We start from the raw sequence: 20,014 nt of genomic DNA on the forward strand, positions 1-20,014 counted from the left end.
TTTTAATAATAATCGATTCTCATCATCTTATATTTCAATCTAAATATACATAATCAATTCACTCAATTACACACTAAAATAATTAATTACATACAAATACTTGTTTTTGTATATTATAGAATAATTGATTATGATTTAATATAATCAATTGTTTTTTTTTTCAAATTCAGTAAATTTAACAATAATTTAAAAGAATTAAGAGCTTATGAAAACACACACATGATCATCCAATGCAAAATATTAATAATAGTAAGATTAATGCTTTCACAAACAATTACACATTCTTAATATACTAGATTTAAGCATCATAAAAACATGCTTATATTCCAGATTTCTTCAAGATGCTTAAATAATAGGAGTGTTGAAAATCAAAGAGATATTGTCCAATAATGAATAAAGCTGGCAAAGTCTTTATCTAAAAAGAAAAAAAGTTAAGGTATGCTAACAATAATGGACAATAAACCAAAAGATTGCAAAATCATTTGCAATTATGCTTCCTCGATGTTAGGAAGATTCCAAAATGGCAGTGATGAATGTCTTTGTTTCATTAACACTTTGCTATCAAATTCATGCATGCTCCCCCATTTTCTATATCAAAAAGTGAATTAGGCAAGTGTCATTATACATATATATATATATATATATATATATATATATATATATATATATATATATAACTGGTAAGGTAGAATTTGATTATAGTTTTACATAAAATAAAATATTTTTATTTTTACATTTTTTATTAGATAAGATATTGATAATTATATATGATAAGTTTGATATTAGTTTTACGATATTTTTATGTTACAATAGTTTTTTTAATCATTATATGAATAACTTAATATAATAAAAGTATGATGTCTTCTTAAAAGTATGATATTTCTTTTTGGAATTTAAAGATATAATCTAAGATGAATAATAATACACCCAATATAAAAAAGTATCACTACGAGAATATAACATCTCAATTAGATTAGGTTCATATTTTATACTTAAACAATCATACTCTCTCTAGAATGAATGTGTATATTACAATGAAAACAAAATTCAATAACAATAGGAACCAAACCAAAATTTATATTTAAGAAAAACTATACTTTCCAAAACTTATATTTAAGAAAAAAACTATACTCTCTATAAGAGAAGTTTTGTAATTATAAGTAAAGTATTGTAATTATAAGTAAGGTTAGTTAATTCACTACAAGAAAATCATAAAATAAAAATTAATTTTAGAGATCAAAATTAGTTAGTTGTTATAGTGACTAAATTATAGATAATTTTAGAGACTAACAAAAATTTTGGTTTCTAAATCAGTTTCTATTATTGTTAAATAGTTTCTAAATTGGTATCTAATTAGCTACCAAGGTTTTAAATACCAATTATTTGAATTTTAAATTTGGTAAAAAAAACTTGTTAACTAATTAGCTACTAATTTAAAAATCATTTAACAGAAACTAATTTAAAAACTATTTTTTTATAGTTTTTAAAATGATCTCTAATTTAGTCACTATAAAAATTAATTATTTTTATTTATAAAATTAGTTTTTATTTTATGATTTTTTTTAGTGGTTTGTTTCTGTAAAAAAAAAAATATCTGATAGGTAAGTAAGCCGTTTGTGCTAGGTGGATGTTATTGCAATGTTGATAGATGTTTTGGTTGTGTTTACTGTTTTTCTTTGTATAAAGTTGAAGTATATCTGAAATGCTATTTTTATTTAATTAGTAAAATATATTCTCATAATCTAAACCAATTTCTTAAAAAGACTTTACTAATAGAAGAAGACAAAATATCAAACCAAATGATTAGACTTTAAGACTATGAACACATTTAATCCATTCTTTAAAAATGTGATAAACGTAAAAATTTAAAATTCTAGACATAGTTGGCTTGCACTACCAATATAAAATCACTCCAAATATATATCAACCTTGAACTATTGACAATTCAACTAATATGAAACCCATCAATCTTCAAAGCAATATCAATACCAATATAAAAGATAAATATCTCCATATATTTATCAATACTTTTATTAAAAAATACCAACACAAAAAAAAAAAAATACAAAATTTCATCGAACAACATCATCAATAACCAAATCGAAGAGACTGTTAAACAACTATAGATATTTTGGATATTTTACAAAGATAATTATTGACATTAAAATATTTCAACATAGGGAAATATCCAATATTATTATCTATAATTTTTTTTAAAAAGTTATCGATCATGCTTAAACCCATAACAATATAATTTTTAAGCAGAAACAATAATAATTGGTTCTCCAAACCTCTGATTATTCCTCATGCTCAGTACACACTAAATAACGTGGATGAAATGAAAGGAACAATACCAATATTCTTAATTTGAATGATAATGATACCACTAATCTTAATAACATGCAATGCAAAGCTTCATAAAGATAATTATGATTTTTAACACAATTTAAAATAAGTTGAATTCAATCTTACATCCATGAATAGAGAACCACTAATTATTAATTACAAGTTTTAATTTAATAATAAATGCTTCATCTAACATATGTATTGGGAACTTTGGTAAATGTTGGTGAGTTTTTAAATATTTCATATTCTATGAAAAATACAGTGAAAGTTACAGTATGAAATTTAAATTAAATGAATACGTAAAAAATTGAAGAAAGTAGTTTATCACTATTCTATACTTATAGATTAAAATATTAGTTAACATATAATAGTAATAAAATATATTTTAAAGATGTGTATCAAAGAAATAAACAAAGGAATTAACATATAAAATATCCATCCAAAAAGGCTATGCATAGGAGAAGAACATATTAATTGTTATTGGATTAGTAGAAATTTATTGTGTGGGATAAAATCATAAAAATATGAGAGAAAACCACTACAGTGCTTCTTCTTTTAACCACGCGTGTGCATTTTCATTAGTGGTAGATGTCTTTTCAATTAATAATGAGGATTATAATTATTTAGTGTATAAAAGGTAGGTGGAACTTGGAAGAAGAATCTAACAACATTATTTAACTTCTCTATAATGATGTAAGAGTAGTTTCACACTTTTCTACTTAATTTATGTTAATTAAATAATTATATAGAATCATCAAATGGACTGTGACTCATAAATCAACTCAACTTAACCCACCCATGAAATAATCCATTGGAATTAATTAGTCTTCTTCATTTTTATTATTTTAAAAAGCTGAAATAAATGCACAAAAATAAAACAAAAACCTTCTATTTTTTTATAAATATTTTATACAAAAAAAGTGTCTTGAATTAATATCACCAACTAAATAGATTGTTAATCAGATTAATGTTTTTGACCCATTTAAAGATGTTTTTGTACCATTTCATGTAACTCAATTTTGGTCATCTTCAACAATGTTTCCACCATAGATTGGAGCTTTATTTATTTGTCCAAAAGATCCATTAATTTGAAAGATAAGCCTCCCTTATACCCTTCTCTATACCTATCAATGTATCATTATCTATACTTTGCTACCAAATCTGGATCTCTTTTGCAAATAATCTCCTTCCACTATAATTTTTCACCTTCACTTTCCTAAAAGTGATGAACTAATCAAAATATTTTGTATCTTTATTCTCATCCACCCTCTTCTTTTGGCTTATACATTCCTCTGCCTCACCCTTTTTCTTTTTTATAATCACAAAAAGCTACAAAATATGATCAGTGCTCAATTCTTAAATTGTTTCATAACTCATCCTCGCATCAATATATACTTTTAGATGAAATAGGATCTCCAACAATAAAATTATGTAATTTTTTTATAAATATGACATATAGTTTAAATAATAAATATAATAGTTATCATGCAAAAATAATTCATAGTATACCTCTCTATTTTGAACATTTTTTTATTATAAAAGATTAACAATTTTTTAAGAAACACTAAAAAAAAATCAATAAGTAGCAACTCAATTTAAAAAAAAAAACTAAATTAAATACTAATTTAAAGACTAAAATATTATTAGTATTTAGAGTGATTTCTGTTATTAATAAAAATTTATAAAATAGTTTTTAAATTGGTATCTAAATTAGCTACCTAGTTTTGGTTTAGTACCAATTTAGAAAGTATTTTATAATTTTTTATTATAATATAAACTAATTTAGATATCAATAATTTTTTAGTTTATAAAATAGATTTTAATTTACTGAAATACAAACTAATTATTTTGCTCTCTAAAATTAATTTCTATTAAATAATTTTCTTGTAATAAACGTATTTTACAATTCTTTTCAAAAAAATTATTTAAAATTTTTATAACAACAAAACTCTAAAAATTGATCTAACTCTGGTTTGATAAAGTAGCTTATGAAATGATTATTTTTTTACTATAACTAATTTTCAACCATCAACGTATAAAATCCAATAATGTAATATTAATAAAAATATTTCGTCATATTTAATATTCAAATAGTAATATACAACACTGAAAAATTAAAAAGAAGAAAATTATATAGACTGTGGGAGGAAATAGTTGACCCACAAGAGCGACAAATTATGTAAGATAGACCTATAAGTATCCTTGGGCCTTACATTTTTTATTAGGGATAACAGTTACCTGAATTTTCATTCTAATTTAACTGTTATTGGATCATGAACAATGTTTTAGATTTAATTATTATTTAGTATTATAATTAATTATATTTCAATCACCATTATAGCATGAGTTAAATTAATTGAATACCAAAACTCAAAAGTTTCCGACAAAAAGTTGATTTTTTAAAACATTAATAGAAGGTGTTTATCTATGAGTTGCTTAGGTTCTATTCTTCACATACTTAACCAAATCATTGCTTTGTTTCTATTTAGCTAGGCTTGGTAAGAACAAGTTGTGCCACTCCCCTTTGTTTGTTTCCATATTTGATTAAACAAGATCATAATTCATAATTGTCTTGTTTTTAACACTACTACTAATTAAGAATTCTATTCTTTAAAAAACAATACTGGTTTCTAATCAATTATGGAATTCTTCAACTTTTTGTAATGAAAAATAATATTATTTTTTTCACGTATTATAACTCCTTTAATCTGTCCATGATTCCAATTAAAAGTTGCTTTTACAATTGTCATATAGTGATTCCTCGTTAGTGGTATTACTCGTGTCCTTGTTTTTGGAATTTAAGGCCATTTTATCATAAATTATAAAACTTTTAATTTGCAGAAAGGGAAGGGTGAGTGGGGTTTAATTTAACTTAATTTGCTTTAATTTAATTTTTACTTTTCAATCTTCTGTCTAAAGATGGCCCACCCGCCGCGAAACAACATATATATATATATATATATATATATATATATATATATATATATATATATATATATATATATATATATTAGTATAAATGAATCTTTTAATAGTAAGAAATAGGTACAATCATGTTTCAATTAACACGTATATTGGGTAATTAATCCTTCAACAGTTGTGGTTAATCCATTATTGGATGAAAATGTTTATTAATTGTGGATTGTACTTGTAGTTAGATCAATTATATTTATTTGTCTACCAAGTCCATTCTATATTTATTTCTCAGATTCATGCACCTGCTTTTGCACATCTTTTCATCATTCGATAACGAACCAAGGTACTAGGGCATAAAACCACGTATATATATATATATATATATATATATATATATATATATATAATACAGGTATTAATAGCTCTCTTTTGGGTGCATATAAATTTCTATCTGTATGAAGTCTTTCTCCAACCATTGTTTCTGTTGTAGTACTTGTATATTTAACTGGCAAAATGTATTTGGATTATCTGCTTAGGCTTTGAGCTTCTCCCTTTTTTTTTTTTTCTCTTTATTGCTCCATGAATAACTCAAACATTTCCTTCAACACAAATTAAGTTTCATTGAATATGGCATTGAAGAAGTTCATAATCCGAAGGTACGAGGGTCACTCTGATAGAGCTCAGGTAGAAGATCTTGAGAGAAGATGCAAGGTAGGGCCATCAGAAAGCGTGCTAGACACTATGGGGGACCCCATGTGTAGGATCAGAAACAGTCCCATGTACATAATGCTGGTATATATACTATACATTACCATAACATTAAAATAACTATACTAATCTTCATCATCTCCCTCACCCTTCAGCCTTTATTTACATGGATCACAATTTATAATCTTCTTTTCCTCTTACCCTAACTGGTCTAACTGGTGTATTGTGTCTTGATCTTTGGTTTTGGTTTGTATGATGTTAGTTAAGTGATGTAATTTACTCCAAGTAGTACTAGAATTGTGTGCACTACTTATTGGTTAATTTGGTGGTAGGTAGCAGAGATGGAGAATGAATTGGTTGGTGTCATTCAAGGCTTAATAAAAATGGTGAAAGTTCACACTCATCCGCCAAAGGATATGGCAAAGGTGGGGTATGTCTTAGGCCTCAGAGTTTCTCCTCATAGTAGAAGAAAAGGCATTGGATCAAGTCTAGTGCAAAGGTTAGAAGAGTGGTTCACTTCCAATGATGTGGAATATGCATACATGGCCACAGAGAAAGAAAACCACGCCTCAATCAACCTCTTCATGGAGAAGTATTGCTACACCAAGTTTAGGACTCCAACTATACTCATAAACCCAGTGAATCATCATCTGTTTCAAATCTCATCCAACATAGAGATAGCTATGGTGAAGGTTGAAAAGGCTGAATCCCTCTATAGAAGGTTCATGGGATCCACTGAGTTCTTCCCTAGTGACATAGAGAATATACTAAGGAACAAGCTAAGCTTGGGAACTTGGGTGGCTTATTTCAAAGGGGATAGTGATTTTGGTTTAGATGGAGAAGTTCCCGATAGTTGGGCTATGCTTAGTGTTTGGAACTGTGGGGAAATCTTCAAGCTAAGGCTAGGGAAAGCACCTTTGTCTTGCATGTTATTCACAAAGAGTTGGAGCTTGATTGGTAGAATGTTCCCATGCATGAAATTGCCAACCTTGCCCAATTTCTTTAGTCCTTTTGGGTTCTACTTCATGTATGGTGTGTACCAAGAAGGGCCATTCTCTGGAAAGTTGGTTAGGGCATTGTGCCAGTTTGTGCACAACATGGCTTCTAGGAGTGAACAGAGCAAGATCATTGTGACAGAAATTGGAGGAAGAGATGATCTGATTCATCATATTCCACATTGGAAATTGCTCTCATGCCAGGACTTGTGGTGCATAAAGGCTTTGAACAATGAAGGAACTAACAAGTTTCATGAATTGAGCAACACTCAATCATCAATAACACTCTTTGTAGACCCACGAGAGGTTTAAACTATCTACTCATAAATATAAACATATATTCACTTTTTTTTCAATCCACTTTCTTCTTATGGATGATATACCAATTAACCATAAACATAGGCATAACTTACTAGAATTCGTAATTGTTTTAGAATTGACCCCAATTCGATAAAGAAAAAGGGAAAAAATTACTCTATTTTGATAAAATATAAACCATGAAATTACCTCTTAGTATTAATATTTTCGATGAGGATTCATTTAAATGTTAAATTTCATAGAGTGGGTGTTTAATTTAGTTAATGGATTTTAGAAATAATTTCACATATTAATATTTAAAATAATTTTCTTTAATGTCTCTCTTTTAAAACATTAAAATAAGAAACAGTCACCTTACGTGTTCGTATGATAAAATTTATTAAACTACTTTAACAACTATAGATAATATTAAATTTTGAATGCATCAAAATGTGATTACATTCGATCAGTCTCTCAAAATAGCTTGCTTAATCACTTTGTTTCTATTATTAAAACAATACTTATTGAAATTTAAGGAAATATTTGGGACTGGTCAGCCATATCCTCGAAAATAATACCTTTTTTTAAACAAAACAATCTAAATATTTAGAAGAATATTCAAGAAATATATAATAGACAGTCATTTTTATGATTAATAGAATGTCATATTAAATCGGTCGTTTTTTTCTAAAATCAAAACATTTTGTATGTATTTGAAAAATTGTGCGTTATTAAATTTTTTTTTTAAAGTAAATAAAATATTCAAATTATCATTTACAATTCAATTTTTTTGTATTGTAATAAGGGACTCTAATATCAAATAAAAACAAATAGAGTATAAATAATAATATTATTATTATTATTCGAGTATAAATTAATAACTGAATAAAATAAATAAATAATTATTAGAGTCAGAAACACACTGGACAATGAACATTAATTCTAGCCTAAATCTAATGGTAAGAGAAAAGATACAGACTCCATCTTGAACCATAAAAAAAAAAAAACTTTGTTTAATTATCACTTAACAAAAAGTATTGGGTTCTTCGAAAATGGATCCAACCTGAACAGTGATAGTGAGGGCTTTTTCTTCCTACACCAGCTAAAAATCATTCTGTAGCCCCAAATTTTGAATATACTCATAGTTTACAAACGATGCAAAGGATAAAAAAAAAATACATTAAAAAAAGTGATAAAATTGGAATATTTTTTTTTTGGAACAGATAATATGAACTAATGTTCAACTATTCTAAATGACACGTTTTAAAACACCTAAATTATTATAAAATTTGTTTTTTCAGAACTGTTTAAATTCATTCCATAATGATTTTTTTTTCTTTTTATCAAATAATCCAAATAAAAGAGTGTGTTTGGTATTTTGAAATTATTGAAGTGCAGAAAGTAAGTTGGGGGTGCAAGAAAGAAAGGTAAAGAAGGAAAATCACCCAAACTTTTTGATTGCTTGGTCCTTTAGTTAGGTCATTCTTGTTGGCATTTGACACAAGATCCTAATATTTTCACTCAACTTTTTGCTGGTTAGTTAACTCATGCCTTCCATATGAACACATCTCCTTGACCAAGTTTTTGAAGATGTTCAGCCTGATGTATTAAGATGAAGACTAAAAGTAATTTTTTTTTTGTTAAATATAGAAACATATGTTAATTTGTTCTCTTAAAAAAACATCATATACTATAACTTTTGGATATTTAGTTATCAAGAAACAAATATCAGAAAATACTATAAAAATATATATACATGTACATTTTTAATAGGTAGTCATGTGATACCACCTCTAACTTTATCTGTTTTTATTCATGAATAATTATAGCAAATAATTATATATATATATATATTATCATTATGACATATAACAACTTAAATAATTAGTTATATTGTTGAACTTTCAATAATATGAAGGTATTCTTTTTTACACACACTTTAGTCTTATTTAACATTGTTATAAAATATTAAAATTCTTAGTCACATTCCCGTCTTTTATAAGACTTTGTATTTCCACGAAATTAAGGTAGTTCACATATTCACTTATTAGAAATGGAACTATAGTTTGAGTACACATTGAGTATAAATCAAAAGGTTGATCAACGTACTAGAAAAAGATCTATAATTTATAATTTTAAGCTTTTGAGTTAAATTTTTCATCTTAATTTCTTATATAATTTATTTATGGTTAATCTTTTAGCTCAAATGCTCGCAGGATTGAAACTAGTGTTAAGTATTTTATATGGTGGAATGGTATTAGAAATAATTTACAAAAATTTAATTAATTAAAATTTATAAAAAATATATTATAATTAATTATTTAAATATTTATTATTGAAAAAATATATTATATTTAATTATTTAAATATTTATTATTGAAAATATATTATAATTAATTATTCAAATATATTATTATTCAAAGTTATTATCGTCTCAACCAAAAAAGTTTTAACGAGTTACTTATATATTATATTCTTGTTTATTGATACGGTTGAACATGAATATCCTACCAACCATAATATCGTCCCGCCTAATCAGAATAAATTATTATTTCTCAATGCAATCAACAAAATATTACCGTCCCGTGCGATTCGCATAAATTATTATCGTCATGCAATCATCAAAATGTTATCGTCCCGGACAATCAACAAAATATCATCGACACAAGCGATCCGCATAAATTATTATCGCATCGCACGATTAACAAAATATTATCGCCCTTAGCGATCAACAAAATGTTATCGCCCTGAGCAATCAACAACATGTTATCGTCTTCCATGATACGCATAAATTATTATCGCATCGCGCGATAAGCAAAATTTTATCGCCCCGAGCAATCAACAAAATGATATCGCCCATAGCGATCAACAACATGTTATCGTCCTCCACGATCCACATAAATTATTATCGCCCTGAGAGATAAACAAAATGTTATCACCCTGCGTGATCCACATAAATTATTATCCCAACGCAACCAATTAAACATTATCGCCCCGCGCGATCAGTTAAATACTATCGCCCCACGAGATCTGTTAAATATTATTGCTCCGCACGATAAGCAAAATGTTATCGCCCCAAGCGGTCCGCATAAATTATTATCGCTTCATGCAATGAGTTAAATATTATCGCCCCGCGTGATCAGCAAAATGTTAGCGCTCTGCGCGATCAGAAAATTGTTATCGCCCCAAGCAATTCGCATAAATTATTATCGCACACCGCGATCCGCATAAATTATTATCATCCTCAGTGATTAACAAAACATTATTGTCCCATATTATTATCACCTTGTGCGATCAGAATTATTATAGTCTCGTGCGTTCATAATTATTATTGTCCCGTGCGATCAGAAATATCATCGCCTCGTGCGACCAGGATTATTATCGCTTCATGCGATCAATTAAATATTATCGCCGCCCGTGTGTCAGCAAAATGTTATTGCTCTAAGCAATTCCCAAAAATTATTATCAACCAGACGATTAGCAAAATATTATCGCTCGAACGATCAACAAAATATTATTGTTCCAAGGGATCAACAAAATATTATGGCATGAACGATTAATATTATCGTTCCAAGCGATCAGCAAATTATTATCGCCCCAAATTATTATCATTCCATATCATTAGAATTATTATCACCTTATGATATCAAAATATTATTGTGACATATAATTAGAAATATTATCGCACAATCCAATCAAAATTATTATCGTTCTATCTAATCAGTTAAATATTATCATCTCACACTATCAGTTAAATATTATCATCAGCTTACTATCATGCTATTATCGCACGATGCGATCAGTTAATTATTATTGCCCCCACAATCAACAAAATGTTATCACCTAAACCATCCACATAAATTATTATCGCGCGATCAGTTCTCCAGTGCAATCAGAGCTATTATAGACCTTACGATAAAATAAAAAAAGCACGCCTCAATGAATTAATGAATTAAACTGTAGTATATCTTACCTTAGATTATATATATATATATATATATATATATATATATATATAATAAGAAATATTTATAAATATTTGTGGTTGAAGAAAAATAGTGATTAAATTTTTGGATGTTCATTTAATGACACCCACATGGGTACGGAACAAGTGACTGCAATTTATTAGTAAACGGGTCTTACACTCATAACATGAGACGTGAAATTAATAATTAATAATTAATAATTTTTTATCTACTAATTGAAGTTTAAAAAAAAAATTAAACATTAAATCCAAACATAACTCTTGTCTATTAACCAAAGCAAGCAAACACAGATAGATTTTTTTTTAAAAATAATGGGAAATATTTTTTTGTTCTTTTATTTGTTAATAAAGAAAGAGAAATAAAGAAAGAGAAATTTATGAGAAAGAGGAAGAAAGCGTGAAAGATAAAAATTGCAATGAAAAGAGGTAACAGTGAAAAAATGAGTCATTGACGGCAAAGTGAACCCCACCATAACCTGGTCCACTCCACATCATTTATCACTCTCTCTTCACACTCTTCCAACTTCATTTCTTCAAACTCTCTTTTTCCCAAACCCATACTTTTCTTTTTCTCACAATCTCTCTCTTCGTTCGTGCATGGCGTCGTCGGCGTGCGTCACGGACATGGCTCGCGCGGCGGCGTGCAGGGACGGTGCGGCGGCGGCGCACCTAAAAGTGGTCTCAATCTTCGTTATCTTCGTGACGAGCGTGGCGGGGATGTCGTTGCCGGTGCTCCTCGCCGGGGTATTCCGCGGGAAGCCGCTCTACGACAAGGCCATAGTCGTGATAAAGTGTTTCGCGGCGGGGGTGATTCTCTCGACCTCGCTGGTCCACGTGCTCCCAGACGCGTACGCCGCACTCGCCGACTGCCAGGTGGCGTCCCGCCATCCCTGGAAGGACTTCCCCTTCTCGGGGCTGGTGACGCTTGTGGGCGCTCTTCTGGCGCTCCTGGTGGACCTCGCGGCGAGCTCGCACGTGGAGCACGCGCAGTACGCGCCGGTGGTGGGGCAGGAGAAGGAGTTGGAGCTCGGCGGAGGGTGCCATGGGTCTGGCGGCGACGGTGAAAGAGGTGAAGAGTTGGCGAAATTGAAACAGAGGTTGGTTTCGCAGGTGCTTGAGATTGGGATAATTTTTCACTCTGTGATAATCGGAGTTACCATGGGAATGTCTCAGAACGTTTGCACTATTCGACCTCTCGTTGCTGCTTTAGCCTTTCATCAAATCTTTGAAGGCATGGGTCTCGGTGGTTGCGTCGCTCAGGTTTCTTTCTTCTTCTTCTTCTTCTTCTTCTTTCATTAATTTATCAGATTTTGTTCCAATTATGATGTTTTTAATTGGGTTTCTGAGATTCAACCAGAAACTTCCATTCTAACCTTTCTGTCTTCTACACGATAAATAAATAAATAAATGCAGGTTCTTAGATAGTCTCTGGATTATAATTATAATCTGTAGATTGTATATTAAATTTTTAACTGAAAAAATTGCTAAGCAACTAGATTATGTTAATTGCCTCTACATTTTTTCTTGTGTGTATTCAAAATTAATATCTTTACACCTTTAGGAAGGAAATTAGTAACAGATATTGTGTTTGGGAGTTTCTAAAACATTGTTTATTGTTGCGGTTGGAGAATTCCTCAGTTTTCTATTTGTTTTTTTTAATTTTTGGTGTCTGAAACCGGGGTTGTATTGTTTAATTAAGGGGGCTTAGAGTGTTTAAGGTTATAATTATAAATCATAATCATAATTATCGGGATAAAGACTCCTAACTTCCCAAATTAACGCTTAGTTGGGACTAATTTAAGTAGTTTTGTGGATAAGTATGGATTTCTATTCAGACCGTTTTAGTGTAAAATTTATAGAACTTGAAAATATAATAATATATTGTGATCCTTTTATTTTATTACTAATAACCTGTCCAGATTATCTTATCTTATCTATTAATTAAGAGATAGGTTACATATAATTTTGCAAAGATAAAATGTGTATGAGATGAGTAATGATGCAAATTCTAGAAAAGAGACAACTGAGGAATATTATATTTTAATTTATGTGTGCTATGTGGCTTGTGTAGTCACGAGGATTGCGCAATTCGAAACCGTGATTTATAAGTTTTTGAGACCATAGCTTCACCCTGTGACGGTTAATAATAAAAAAAGGAAAAACCGTTTACATAATAAATATTTTGAATAAGCGTTTACATAATAACAATGTTTCAAGTGTTTACAAAGTCATTCTAATCAGAATAAAATGTTAATGTTTGATTTTCATTTCCAGTGAATTTTTGTTATTAACCAGCGTAACAACATTGTTCAGTATGAAATCTATGCAGAGATTTTTTGAAGTGTGCTCTTGATTACTTTTCCTTTCTTCAGACTACAAGATGTGAATGAAAAGTAGTGTATTCATGAACAAATTTACAATGAATAGAATTATTTGTACTTTTGTTAATCCAATTGATATAGATTTTTGTGGTGATTATTACAGGCAGGATTTAGCTTTGGAACAATTGCATACATGTGCTTGATGTTTGCAGTGACAACACCAATGGGGATAATTTTGGGGATGGCATTGTTCTCACTTACAGGTTACGATGATAGCAATCCAAATGCCTTAATCTTGGAAGGGTTACTGGGTTCAGTTTCATCAGGAATACTGATTTACATGGCCCTTGTTGATCTCATAGCCGTTGACTTTTTTCACAACAAGCTTATGAACTCTACCCCTCCCTTGAAGAAAATATCTTTTCTTGCTTTGACCCTTGGTTCTGCTGCAATGTCTATCCTTGCCCTGTGGGCTTGAAAATTTTGTACCTTCAACCTTCCATTTAGTGTGCAACTTATAATGTACAAAACAAACTTGCACTACAATCATACAAATCATTATATCAAAGAGATTATCGCTCAAATTATTATTATTGTCGCGATCAAAATTATTATCATATACAATTAACAAAATATTATCACTCCGAATAATAGCTACAAAATATTATCATCTCGAATAATAGGTACAAACAAAATATTATCACTCTGAATAATAACTACAAAATATTATCATCTCGAATAATAGGTACAAAATATTATCGCACAATCAGTTAAGATTCAAATAAATTATTATCTGATTATGCTATCAACAAAATATTATCATCCTGAATGATCAATTTTATGCAAATTATCGTCCCATCAACAAAATATTATCATCCTGAACAATCAATCCTATGCAAATTATCGTCCCATGATGACATATTATGTGCGTGCGATTAGAATTGTTTCTCAAATTAGTAAAAAAATTGCATAAAGCTAAGATGAAGATTAATTAGGGCAAATTGAAAAGGTTATTTGATGCCATGCAAGCTTAGTGGAGTAATGCGGGTACAACTATTTGGTCGCGAAACTTCAAGTATCAAATCAATTTATTATTATATTGAAATATTGTTTCTTTCCTAATTTAGTTGAAAGTATATACACAGATTCCACTAAGTTTTATTTTCCACTAAGTGTTTTTAAATTTTGGTGGAATTTGGGATCCTATGATTTTGATTCCTAGTGCTGCACATCTTTATCTTTCATAAAGTTACGTTGTTCTTTTTCTCTTTAATTATCTTCATATCCAATAACCTTCATCTTCTACCAAAATGCTAAACTGTAGAATCAAAGAGAAAAGCCACAGTGCATGGAAGAAAAACATTACACGTCTCTTTGTTGAAGGTCATTGAAGTGGCTTAAGAGAAATTACTTTGGACAATTAATAAAAATAGTTGGAGCAGTAAAAGACAATAAAAATGGCAGATTGTTAGGCAATGTGTCTGAATGTCTGAGAGTGGGTGCTATTATACAAAATTAAAGGTTTCCGTATTACATTTTACATTAAGATTTGTGAAACATAATTATAATAAATTTATGTTTTACATTACTTAGATATTAACATCTCATTAGAGAGTTATATATTTTAACTAATAACGTCTTAAAAAAATAATTATTATATTAAACTAAATTAGATATTATTTTATATATTAAAAAAATTATTCGTATTTAAAGTAAAATTTATAAATTAATTTTTATAAATAAATGAGTATATTTGATAGGAAGTCAACCCAAATATATTTTGAAGAAGTAAAATGAGTTAGTCGGGTTGATCTTAATAAGTTATACAAGTTGAAATTAGTAACCCGTCATATTATAAAATAAGTTAACAAATTAATTCTACTTTTTAGTTTTTAAAATATTTTTTTGTAATTTTTTTATTTTAATCTATTTATTTGGTTCTAATTTTAATATATTTTTTAGATAATAAAAATGTAAAAAAAAACAATAAAATTAAATAAACTCCTATCAAAACAAATATAAACATTATGATTAAATTATGAATAATGAAATCAATATAAATAAAGTTTTATATAAAATATTAATATCCACAATTTTAATTCGAAAAACATAATATTTTTATTTAAAATATCAAAAATAAAGAAAATCACGATAAGATAAGAGACTAGAGCATGGCTACCCCCAATAATCTCTCTCTCTCTGCAATGCAAAATTTGCAATAAGAGATTAAGTTTCCATAAAAAAAAGGTTAAAGTTGAAATTTTGAAATTAATGAGGGGTGCAGAAATAATTTATGGGGCCCAAAAAGTGAGTGTGACAGAGTGAGGTTCGATCCAACTTCTTATGAGACCCAAAGCTCTTTTTTCTACTGTTCTAAATCGCAATTTTCTTAATAGCAGCTCATGCAATGATATCATGAATACGTGTAAATTATTTATAATTGGTATGGACGCTAATTAAATAATATTATTATTTACTTTAATTATGATGTATATACTTTTTCATAGAAACCATTCAAATAAAAAAAAAATTATCAAGAAGTCTGAAAATAAATAATAGTTTCACAACACAAAAATACCATGACAAACATAGTTTCCCAACTTCTACAAAAGAAAGACTTTCGTAATATTTCATTTTTATATTAATCAAAACAATAAATCATATGATTTTAATTATGAAATAATATTTAGTTGGAACATCTCAAATACGGATTGTTTCATATATTGAAAATTATGATTTGTGATTCTTATTGCAGCAAACCTTAAACAAATTGTATTCAATTTTTTACCCAATACAAAAAAAATGACAAAACCTCAACCAATTCTTAAAAAAATTGATTTGTAGAGTCTATTATATTCTATTATTATTGGTTGTTCTGAAAGATATATTTTTTTATTCTATAGAAGCTATTTCTTGTATAAGAATAAGAAACAAGTTTTATGAAAAAAAAAGAGAATGTCATATAGATTGATTCTAGTGGAAGAGTTTTTGAAGAAATGATTCTTCAACTTAAAAATCAAGAAGAAAAGAAGGTTAAAGATGTTCTTACTGCTTTAAAAAATTATATATAGTTAGAAATTTTCTAAATTTAATATATCGAAGCTAAAATTACATTTATTTAGAGATTTTTAAAGTAAGTTATTAAGTAAAACGTCAACAACAATAGTAATGGATTCCAAACCTATTTCAATATACTAAATTTCTATAATTTTTTTCGACAGGCAAATTATTTTTTCTGCCGAAACCTCTGAGTATAAGTTTTGAAAATTTAAACCACATCTCAAAATATTTTTCTGTAATAATCATATATATATATATATTAGTTGATATTTTTCTGTAATAATCATATATATTAGTTGAGTATCTATCCAAACCAAATCAACATATATTTGTGATAGGAGATGTGTAAAATGTCTCTTAGAAAAATATTTTGTTTAAACTAGTGACACTAAAAGAATGAAAATTTGAAGAGACATCATTAAAAAGAAAATCAATAAATAAAAAATAATTTTAAAAATAAAAATAATTAGTTACTATATTAACAAAATTATATACTTTGTCAATAAAATAACTAATTATTTTTATTGATAAAACAACTAATTATTTTTATTGTAATATCTCACTTTTGCTTTAGATAGCTACTTTCAAACGTGACATGACATGTTCACAAGGTCAAATTCTCAATGGGAGAAGAAGTAGCATAAGAAAAGGGGAAGAAGCTATCACAATGCATCTACGTAATTATATTAAAATATAGCCATGGAAAAACAATTTGACTACCAATTTATTTATTTATTAATCAAATTAATTACTTGATAGGTGATTAGTAATTATTTAATCATTTTCAAACATATTTCAAATATCAATAGTTTTTTTATTGTGTTTCATTATCCTACTTTTTCACAATGCCAAGTGAAAGACATAATCAAGTAGCCAAAAACATCAGTTCAGAACCTTTCAAACTTTTTCACTAAATAGAAACACAAGTTGACATCTTTCAAACTTTTTCTGTAAATAATTATTTATCTTTGTAACGTTGTAATATATGGACCAATTTACTTTTGGTGAAATCGTTTCATTATTATATTGGATTGAACTTTTTCCAATATTTCTGAGCACCCCATCTGCAGAAGTGAACTCTGATCCATCGAACAAGACCTTAAAAAACATTTGGCAGTAAACAAATATGTACATAAAGTTGTCCTTTCACTGTGGCATACCATACCAGCGTTGTCTTCTACCCACATGCACCATTCATGTCACTACTTCATCATGACTGAAACAACACGAGCTCAGATATCAGAACAATCAATTACAGTTAGAAAGTGTTATCAATTGGGACACATGAGTAACCAACGCAACATTTATAACCCATCAAGTACTCTCTTTTGTCTTTTCTTTTGAACACTATTAACTACTCTTAGCAAACACTTATTTCAGTATTAGATATACAACTGTTGATATACAAATTCTGAGTTGATAAATAAATTAGTAGTCTCTACTACTGATTTGCTTTAATGATTGAAAGAAGAATGAATATATTAGCACAGTAAAAGGGAAATCAACACTGCTTTTATGATAATCATTCAAATGTGTCAAAGAGGCTAATGAATAATCTTGCTTTTGCATAATTTTCTGAGAAAAAGAAAGAAACTAGGTACATCTCCAAAAGAAAACCAACCAATTTGAAGAGAACAAAAAATGTGTAAACTTTGAGATGAGTTCATATTTCAGTGTGAAGCATCCAACTCAGTTACATGATCAGGTGACAGAAAAACCTTACTCAGCAATCTCTTCAGAGAGAAACCCAACAAAGAAGAAGAATTTTCTGGAACAGAACCACTCTCACTCTCACTAATCTCATAACCAGGAGTAACAACCACAATCTCAAACACGTCATCAGAACCCGATTGAGAATCATCGTTCACCAGAATAGGAGCTCTACAAATGGGACAATTGCAATGTGAAGTGAACCACATGTCAATGCACTCCACGTGAAAAGCGTGGCCACACTTTGGCAATCTCCTTCCCATCTCACCCTCCTCAATTACGCTCAAACAAACCACACATTCCAATTCCTCTGTTTTTTCTGTTTTGTGCTCAAACATGGGAATTGCTGAAACTGTCGCTGAATCCAGGCCCTTGGTGCAGGTGGGTGACGCTTCTATGTTGATGCTGTTGAAATGAGAAGGTTCCAGAACGCCGGAGACGGTCACCGGAGTTCGCCACCGGCGAGTGTGAGAATGTAATTGCGACTGAGATAAGAACCACTTGGCATACACGTGGAGTAGGAGGACAAAGAGGATGACTAGGAGCAAGGAAAGAATGGCTGCGAGCATGATGCTGCTGTTGCTGTCGGAGAACAGGTTCTGAGCGAGTTGACTCAGTGAGTTACTGGGTGACTCGGATTGAGTCGGCATTGTGAGGGGAGTGAAGGATGAGGGTGAAGTCGGTGTTGTTTGCTTGAATGGGCAAAAGGGTAGGTTATTTTTGTGGAAAAGGTCAGGGCTTTGAACTTAAAATGAGATTTTGGGAGGAGGGGACCCAGCAAGTCAAGAGCCAGTTTGTGCAGTGTTGAATACAAATTTGGTTTGTTCTTCTACTCAGCGAGGTTTCTTTGTAACTAGTTGTGAAAATGTTTACGTGAAAATGAAGGGAGTGATAATTAAGGGGGTGTTTGGTGTTGCTGCCTCTTGTAAGCAAATGTATTTGTCAGGCTATGTGGGGAGGGATATGCAGATGAAGTCAAAGGAGAATCCCTATATCTAAGGGATTAATGAGGAATGCATGGGAATGGGGTGGAGGGGTGAAGAGAAAAATAGGGCACAAATGAAGCACTCGTGAAGGCAACGGCAATGGAGGAGGGTAGGTGGGTTTTATTGGATTCATGTGGCAGGTTTTTGTTTATTTATTTGTGGTGTTAATTGGTTAAATTGGTGCAATAAAGGATCCTAACTCCTCAGGCAAAGGCCTTATGACTCATGAATGACCAAGAAATAAAATAAGAAATTCTTAGTTCTTGTAAACTGCATCAAGCCTAAGTCAATCATGAAAAAGAGGCACCCCCCTCCACAATTTCTTCACTTTCACATTACTCATTTTCTTTATAGGGGCTTTCATGCATTTATTAGAACTTTGACAATATTAGAGGGGGCGCTGTGTTGTTTGGGTTTGGTAGGGTATATTGCGGGACCCCAACTACTGTTTTAAAGAGATCAACCAGAGTTCAGGGGTCCCATGTGAATGGAACCATACACTCTATAGGGGCTCCTTTTTTTTTTTTTCTTTGACCACCCTACCACAGCTAGCAGTCAGCTGTTGATAGCAGTAGAAGATCTTTGCTTAGATTCCACCATATTTTGTTGCATGTTTCCAGCAATGGAGATCCCTTTTTCAGTTTTTAGAGTGGTTACAGTATAGGCATGCAAAAGGTCCTCTTGCCATAC

At 29.6% G+C, this 20,014-nt stretch overlaps 3 protein-coding genes across 4 annotated transcripts; 2 read left to right on the forward strand and 1 right to left on the reverse strand.

The window, feature by feature from the left end:
- Window positions 1–5,709: 5,709 nt before the first annotated feature.
- LOC137825052 (probable N-acetyltransferase HLS1) lies at window positions 5,710–7,318 on the forward strand. The gene is made up of 2 exons (XM_068630726.1): window positions 5,710–6,054; window positions 6,303–7,318. The coding sequence occupies exons 1-2, from the start codon at window positions 5,890–5,892 to the stop codon at window positions 7,275–7,277; spliced, it is 1,140 nt and encodes a 379-aa protein (XP_068486827.1). The 5' UTR covers window positions 5,710–5,889; the 3' UTR covers window positions 7,278–7,318.
- A 4,434-nt stretch (window positions 7,319–11,752) lies between these two features.
- Window positions 11,753–14,161, forward strand: LOC137826029 (zinc transporter 6, chloroplastic-like). The gene is made up of 2 exons (XM_068631874.1): window positions 11,753–12,507; window positions 13,732–14,161. Exons 1-2 carry the CDS (start codon window positions 11,845–11,847, stop codon window positions 14,044–14,046), a joined length of 978 nt encoding a protein of 325 aa, XP_068487975.1. The 5' UTR covers window positions 11,753–11,844; the 3' UTR covers window positions 14,047–14,161.
- Window positions 14,162–17,632: 3,471 nt separating this feature from the next.
- Window positions 17,633–19,410, reverse strand: LOC137823859 (RING-H2 finger protein ATL63-like). Of its 2 annotated transcripts, XM_068629166.1 has the most exons (2): window positions 18,352–19,301; window positions 17,633–17,844 (listed from the first exon to the last, which is right to left on the reverse strand). In XM_068629166.1, the coding sequence occupies exons 1-2, from the start codon at window positions 18,986–18,988 to the stop codon at window positions 17,831–17,833; spliced, it is 651 nt and encodes a 216-aa protein (XP_068485267.1). In that variant the 5' UTR covers window positions 18,989–19,301; the 3' UTR covers window positions 17,633–17,830. The 2 variants fall into 2 exon arrangements, with proteins under 2 accessions (XP_068485267.1, XP_068485266.1); XM_068629165.1 differs by lacking the exon at window positions 17,633–17,844 and having other exon boundaries at window positions 18,119–19,410.
- Window positions 19,411–20,014: the final 604 nt, after the last annotated feature.

Source organism: Phaseolus vulgaris, chromosome 8, assembly GCF_000499845.2.
Source record: "Phaseolus vulgaris cultivar G19833 chromosome 8, P. vulgaris v2.0, whole genome shotgun sequence".
Taxonomy (NCBI): Eukaryota; Viridiplantae; Streptophyta; class Magnoliopsida; order Fabales; family Fabaceae; genus Phaseolus; species Phaseolus vulgaris.